The sequence below is a fragment of the Cariama cristata genome, unplaced genomic scaffold (genome assembly GCF_000690535.1).
Source record: "Cariama cristata isolate BGI_N322 unplaced genomic scaffold, ASM69053v1 Scaffold46064, whole genome shotgun sequence".
Classification (NCBI taxonomy): Eukaryota; Metazoa; Chordata; class Aves; order Cariamiformes; family Cariamidae; genus Cariama; species Cariama cristata.
This window is the reverse complement of record NW_009613196.1, coordinates 1-7809: the sequence shown is the minus strand read 5'-3', so window position 1 is coordinate 7809 and position 7809 is coordinate 1. Positions and strand designations below refer to the sequence as shown.

General features: G+C 36.2%; 1 protein-coding gene across 1 annotated transcript; it reads right to left on the bottom strand.

Moving 5' to 3' along the window:
- Window positions 1-612: 612 nt before the first annotated feature.
- Window positions 613-7759, bottom strand: LOC104160704 (DBIRD complex subunit ZNF326-like). Its single transcript, XM_009698909.1, has 2 exons — window positions 7689-7759; window positions 613-1350 (listed from the first exon to the last, which is right to left on the bottom strand). The coding sequence occupies exons 1-2, from the start codon at window positions 7726-7728 to the stop codon at window positions 1220-1222; spliced, it is 171 nt and encodes a 56-aa protein (XP_009697211.1). The 5' UTR covers window positions 7729-7759; the 3' UTR covers window positions 613-1219.
- Window positions 7760-7809: the final 50 nt, after the last annotated feature.

Below are 7809 nucleotides of genomic sequence, written 5' to 3'. Positions count from 1 at the left end.
AGCAGGAGTTGGGAAAGACAACCCCTTGACTGACAAAACATAAATTAAAAGAGACTCCGATTACCTACTCTGTCTACAGCAAACTGAATACCTTCATTTTAGAATGTTAAGTCTCAAAAGACCCAAAGCTACACAGAAAATGACACTATCTACAGAAAGAGCCCATGCACAATATTAACGTTACATGGCAAGAGACATTTTGGTGTTCAAGTAGTCATTCAATCTCAATCATATGCAGATTACTATATGGTAGGTACAGCTCATTCCTGAATCTCTGCTCAGACTTTTAAGTCAATCAACGTTCATCATTAAACAAATTATACTTAACTAAAATGTTTAACAGAACCGTGCAGCAAAACACAACACTTCTCCAGCCTCCCTACTTAGTACTGTCCTTGCCCAGTGGCACTACAGTGACTACAGACAAGAATCATATAGTACTCTGGCTACAGCCAGACAAGAATTCAAGGGCGCACACAAGAAAACCATCAGGTTAGCTAAGTTTTCTTCACATTTTATTTCCTCCAAGATAGAATCACTACTCTGAAAAGCATGCTTCTTTGAATACGATATTAAGACCTAAATCAAATCAGCTGCTTCCTACTGTTTTTATCTGAAAGAGCAACAGGAATAGTATCCTAGCATTAAATGCACAACTTTAAGACCACTGCATCAGAATTTTTATTTTTAGACCAATCCATCTTACAAAGCAGCCCAGAACATGCACACCATTTTGAGTGTAATCAGTACCTGCCAATGAAATAATCTGGACATGACTTTCAGATTCAATACCAAGATCATTTGAGCACTGCACATTCAAACTAAAGAACACATACCCTAAATGTTCCTTTAAAACGGAATGTTGATAGATTCAGTCTAAGGCATTAAACCAGTTAGGTCTAGTCTGCTATGTCAGAAATGGTATGTCAGGCCAATCAGCTATCAATTGCTAGCCATTACTGAAAAATAAAACTTTTTCCATTTTCATTCAAAGACGCATTGTTTCACTATGAAAACTATTCCACAAAAATGCTGATTATTACAAGAATCTAGCTCTTACAGTTTAGTAGTTGCCAGTCTTTATCGAACATGAAGACTCAGAACAAAAGTGTTCATACAAAATCATAACAACATGCCTCAGGAACACTTAAGTTAGAGGACAAAATGATTTAAACTTAAAGTGGATTCGATCAATTCTTGGGACAACTGAAGGATTATTTTACCTGTTACCACCACCACCACCTCCTCCGCCTCCACCTCCATGACTCTCCATCCCATAGGATTGGTTAAGGTAAGAGTCCATGGATCGTGGGCCACCATAGCCTCCATGCCCATAATCACGGTCCATGTCTAAAAAAAGAGCAGAAAAATGTTTATAAAGAAAGCAAGTAAGAAGTCTTATTAAGAATTTAAACTAGATTACTTAAGTAAAAGGTTTACTCTTTGCCACAGTGCTTACAAACAAAATACAAAACTGCCAGTTGCAAACCGTTTACGACACTATGCTTAGGGAAGCCATGTGTCTGTCATCTGAGCACCGCTCAACTGAAATCAAGTTCATATTTTTTCCCAGTAGTGGATAACTCGGGATTACTGTTCTATCAGCTGGAATTCGGACACAAGTTCAATTAAGCAAATTAAATGGAGAAGCCCGATGTAGAACACGTCAGAAGTTAGTGGAGAATTAAGACCACTTCCCACCCTTTAATAATACACACAGCTCACAGGCATCTTCTTTCTCTATCCAACGCCACAAGAAACCTTCACTCACACTGATAAAGACCCTTGGTCAAGGTTACAAGCTGTCATGCTGCAGCGCAGACTCTGTATATAGGCTACAGTCAGACAAAAGAATTTTCTCCCATCTAGCACAAAAAGCCACCCAGATCAGCACCGAGTTGCAGTTCACTAACTGCACTAAGATGTTAGTATTTCATAGCTGAACTGATGTCACTTCAGGACATCTTTATATCTTGTAGTGAAGTCTGGCAAAAGAACCAACTTCTTCCTCAACATTGGAAGTCCTATGTAAAAGTTCTGGTTAAATAACGACTTATAAATTCAAAGGACTAAAACAGTGTCATAGATCTGCATAACCAGTATGATCCACTGCCTTCCTGTAATATACATAATTCGCACTTCACTGGCATTCTAGTGATCAAAACTGCTTTCCAGCACTAACCAACACTAACTTTTGGATAATACAAAGAAAGTCTGGCAAGTCAAGCCTCACAGAAAAGGTAACAGAGAAGGAAAACACAGTCAGCACAGGAAAGATTACAAATAAAACCACACAAAGACTCGCACACTCTGACAAGAGAAAGTACTTTATACATTTCAAAATCTTCAAGTATAAACCATTGACTTTTCCAGAAGATAACAGGACAATAAGTTCACTTGAAGTCGTAAGAAATTTTCCTGTTTGAAGAAACATAGTAACTCTCTGTGCCTATTATTTCATGAAAATAACTGTAGTGATGAAGATAAGTATATATACTATTTCTTGTTTGTACCCGCTTCTTGTTAGCACCAGGCAGTCATTTTAATTTACTTTCTTACATCTGTCAACAACAAGAATTCTGCAAATGGTATTGAGCTGACTATATCACTCTTACACAGATGTTCTCAGCATGCCTGAATAGACTCCAACAAACGAAGATCTCCTGATGATTTTTTTCTTTTAATGATCATAGGTACTTTCTAAAAAATTAAAAATGATACTTCTGAAACAAAAAGAACTTTGAACACGGAAGTCACACTGTACCCTTCCATATTCTGAACATATAATAAATTTTGCTGCAGCAAAGCACAAAAAAAGTTTTTCAAAATACTAATCAGGTAGCACCACACAGCATCAGCTTAAACTGCAAAAAGTTACTCGATTAGAAGGCTCAGCCCCTTCTTCAAAGAAGCATCTAATATTCCTCTGAGGTGTGACTGAATGATCTACCACCTAATCCAATGGAATACCTTCAAGACTGCCTACATAAAGATGCAGGCCTGTAAAAAAGAATAAGGTAGTCAATAAAGTAAGTTCAGTTTAACAGAAAGTAAGGTTACATGATCCCAATCTCAGATCCAAGGGGGTTTTTTTGGGGGGGGTTGTTTTGGTTTTTTGTTTTAAATACAGTATATCTAATCAAAAGACACTAACATTCTGAAAACTAAAATATCTGACCTGAAAGCACCCAATAATTTACCTTAGCTTCACCTTCTTCCTATTATCTACAGACCCTGAGATGGCACAAAAGTAATTAGGCTAAGAGTTGAAGAGATGAATCACATCCTTCAACAACAAAGAACACAACATATTGTCAAGATCCCTGCCACGGCAATTCAATTCTATTTCAGCATAGTAAGCAGTGACCGATGTTGTCCATACGCCAGAAGTTCACTAGTGGGAAGAACACAAAGACATTCACATGCAATAGAACTCTTCCAAAAATGGTTTGAAGCATAGTTTGAAATATGTTTTCAGTCTAAAATTTTTAGCATGAAAGCAAATACTAAAATATGGTTTACAATCACAGGTTAACTTCTGACATCCACTTTTGCTCAACACTATTCTTACTTATCTATGGTTCATGTTATCTAACATCAGTAGTCTTGCTTTAGAATTATGCCAGTCCCTAAATCCTCAAATCACTGCCTTTAGGACACCACCACCTCCTCCCTAACAGTGAACAACTTACTCATCCTTTCCAGACTCACCGCACTGCATTTACCTACATTATAATACACTCATGTTTGAAAAGGTTTAACAGGGGATACAAAAGGTATAAAGAAGAGAAGAGAGATTATCACTTACATGATTTTCTACTACAAGAAACTGGAGGTAGAAAACAAACTTAAAATAACAAGCTAAAAAATGAATTGCATCCTTTTTCACAAAACAGATACTTAAGTCCTGGAACTGCTGTATAACAAGAAGTTACTAAAAATTTAGTGGACATGGTGGCATCAGGTATACGGTTGGACTTGATGATCTTTGAGGTCTCTTCCAACCATAACGATTCTATGATTCTATGATTCTAAATTTACATGGATTTAAAAGAAATTGGACAAATGCACTGACGAGAAATTCAAAGGATGTCAACCACAAAGACTATGTCTCTGGTTCAGAAAGTCCCCAAGCTGCAAAACAGTGAAGGCATATAAATATACCGGAGGACTACTTCTACTATTCCTTCCATCTCCAAACGGACAGTGATATACAGGATATTGGTGAGGTGGGACAGACACATCTTTGACCTGACCTAACAAATGTGATCTTATGATCTCCTTCTGACTAATAATTAACTGTTCTAGACTGATGACCAGTTAACCTATCATTCCAACCACTGGCCTCCTGGTTCAGTCATTTTGTCAGCCGCAAGCTTTACCAAAGCTTTATAGATTTTACACTTCATGCCCAGAGCTTGACAAAGATACTGCATTCAAATTAACTGCAGTATTTCTTCAGGCATTAAGCTTTTCTTTACTCTGAGTGTCTGTTCTCCATGATAGGCTTTATCCTAAAAAGGGGCAAAACGTACAAGACGACAGTAAATATTCATTTAGGTGAACTACCATAAAAGGCTTTCAATTTCTGAATGTAGTAGCTGAATGATAATCACTTGCACAGCCTTAATTATTACAATCTCAAGGAAAATAGCTTATTAGTTGACAAACCTCACAACCACTGACATCAAAATCCATCCACATTGGCCTCTTTCACACTTTTGATTCTTATTCTACTAATGAAAGCAAGATAGATGAACATGGAACATTAAAAAAGCTGTATCTGTACAGAACAATTTCCTCTGCCTGTAGCCTGCTCCCTGCTCACTGTTATGTTAGCTCTGGCTGTCATCAGTGGAGATACATAGAAGCTGCCTGTCTGTGCAAACTATTCAGCCTAAATGTGAAATTGTTTCACACGCTGAGAGAACATGTGCTTAAGCACTAGAGAAAAACCACCAGGAATTCTATTGCAGTGTCTCAAACTGAAAACTCAGAAGTGTAGTCATTTAAGTTTAAACAGTAACTGTTTATCAAAGAAACCCTTGAAGAAGTACTATATCTGTGTATCTATGAACATTACAGAGTGAAAAAGAGAAGGGAAAAAAAAAAAGTGGTTCATATTTGTTCCTAAAGTTTAAAAACTAAAAAGTCAATCTCTGAACTGATGAAAGCATTGACAAAGTATCTGAAACAAAGAGTTCATCGAAGGAATAAATCAGGTTTTGGTATCTGCAGCCTCTTGTATAAATAGGGTGTGGATGAATGAGCTGTTGAACTGAAGTACAGAAACAGAATTGTGAAGAACGATCTCACTTTCCATTTCAAGATGATAAAAGTCTACTGGGGTAGGGGAGATGAGTTATGTCAAAGGGGAAAAAAATACATTACCTCTAAAATAAAAAAGAACGGGACACTAAAAGACAAGTTCAATTTACAAATTAAAATGTTCATGTATGTGTATTCCTTCAGCTTTCACCAAAAAAAAAAAAAAAAAAAAGCCTTATCTGGTGGAGAGATCATTTAAAATAGCTGCAAAATAAATCTCAATTGCCAGCAAAGAAAAATCAAGTTTTCCTTAGAAAATTCCTCAGAATCCCTTGGTACAAAGGACTCCATTTACAAGAAAAAGCTTAAGATCAGAGAACACTGAAATCATATTCATAGCACAAAGAAACAAAATAATTTTCAATAGTGTTCTCCATGTGGAGCATACGAAAAGGCTAGGAAAATGGGAAAGGAGAAAGATCTTGCAGTAATACATAATAAATGAAAAAAAAAAAAACCTCAGTAAAATAAAAATAACCTTTAAACAATAAAAAAACAGAAGTGCCGGCATGTAACAAACTAAATTTCCCTATATTTTACATTCATACTCCACAATGACTACAAGCTTAAGGATCCATTGTGCAATAGTAAGTGATGTTTTCTCCAGGCACACTACATTTTCCATAACACTATGCCTGCTTTAAGATCACAACATTGTCATTGGATATAGAAGTTTTAACACATCATTGAGTCCCATGCAAAACAAAGAATGAATCCAACAACATAGATGAATTTTAGGAATAGCAGCAAAAAGCCATTTCCCCTTGCAGATTAAAAGGACAAGAGTTACAGTAATCAAAGTATTAACATGAATAGATAATAATATTTCTCTTACTAATTCTGTCAATATTATTAAACACATGTTATTCTACAGTTCATGTTATCTCTGTCTCAAACCAATTCATCAGCAAGAGACAATAGTGGAATTACAGCGGTCATCAGCCATCCAACGAAAAATGCTTCACACTGGCTAAAAGTTTCCAACAGGAAGAACCTTGCCAAGAACTCAAATGAAAACTAGGCAAACATGAAAACTCTCAACATCCATCCTCTGTTGCCATCTACTGGACCCCTACAAAATAGCCTTTAGCCCACTGCACAGAATCAGGGAAAAGACAAAGCTTTATGCATGCCTTACTAATGTACATACAATTTATAAACATTAGTGTTACATGTTTCAAGCTGCATACCTCATAGTTAAACTTAGTAGAAAGCTTAATTATTACAATGAAAACGATCATTACAGAGGTACACGAGATCTAATTGTACAACATACATTTGATTGACTATTTCCCACAGGATGAGCCTAGATTAGCTTTAATACTACTGTCATCAGATGTCAGAAAAGCAGATTCTGGTTAATGGCTACAGTGAATATTCCAGTAAGATACTTATATTGCCACTTAAGCACAACCTTTTCTACTAAAAATCTAAATGACATTTAATTAGGAATCAATACAGAAGATTAAAAAACAGGACCACAGCTTTATCTATTTTACTATGAAGAAAGATAAATGTAAAATAATATAACTGGCAAAAAAGCTAAGACTCAAGGAGTGTATCATAAAAATGATCATACTGCAATTAAACATGTGTCTGTAATCCAATGCGTTATTTCCATATAACAGCCAGCAACAGTATCAAGAGATCCAACAGCAAACAGTTATTTCATGACAACTGTAAATGAAGCTTGGGTGTAGTTTATGGTAAAGTTTTTATATTAACATCCTTTTAGTACTTGCTTGCACGCTGGCAAGAGATGTCAAATTTCTTGAGTCTTACTAAACTCACAACCTTAATCATCTTACAAAAATATGTACATTCCTTTTCGTTGTATCTATGTAGTATTTGTGATAGCGTAAAAACACGAACCAGCTTTTGCCGTATCACATTTACTTTATATGCTTTCCATATTCCTTCCCCAAACTGTTAGTTAAAGTAAACTCAAAAAAAGAATAAAAAATCAAGCAGTTCCAGGTTCTGTTTTTTCCATGTCTGTATAAGAAGGGGAAACATCATCTTTCTTTTCAATAGAAGTAGTAAGAATCAAATACAGTAGTCCATAAGAAAACAAAATACTGATTTATGCAAAAAGCATCATCATAAGAAAAGTCTGTATTCCCCCCCCATCCCCACTCCTTCATCTCACAATTTTGATTTGGAACGTGCAGGAGTTCATGTTGACATGCCCAAGATGAAAATCAAGTCTCACTCCCAGCCAGTTATAATCCTCCAGAAAACAACATGTGCAGTCAAATCATGTTATATACTTTTAATAACCCGTTTGTTTTTTGTTTTCGTCAACACTGACTGTTCAGCCCCAACTCTTTTTACAGGTTAGACGTATTTATAGCTCATACCTGAGACTGACCCACTGGGCATGTTCACACCACAATGCATGGGGGTATCTGGGAATCTCCAATCTCTGTCTTCAGCTGGAGAGGATGGGTCAGTGAGAATGACTTAGTGCTTAGCAAGAGC

What these genes read in the sequence shown, in the direction of transcription:
- LOC104160704 (XM_009698909.1), bottom strand. Translation starts at nt 7,728, where the DNA reads ATGCATTGTGGTGTGAACATGCCCAGTGGGTCAGTCTCAG. An exon ending in GCCCAGTGGGTCAGTCTCAG is followed by an intron (nt 1,351 to 7,688) that starts GTATGAGCTATA and finishes CTCTTTTTTTAG; the next exon opens with ACATGGACCGTGATTATGGG.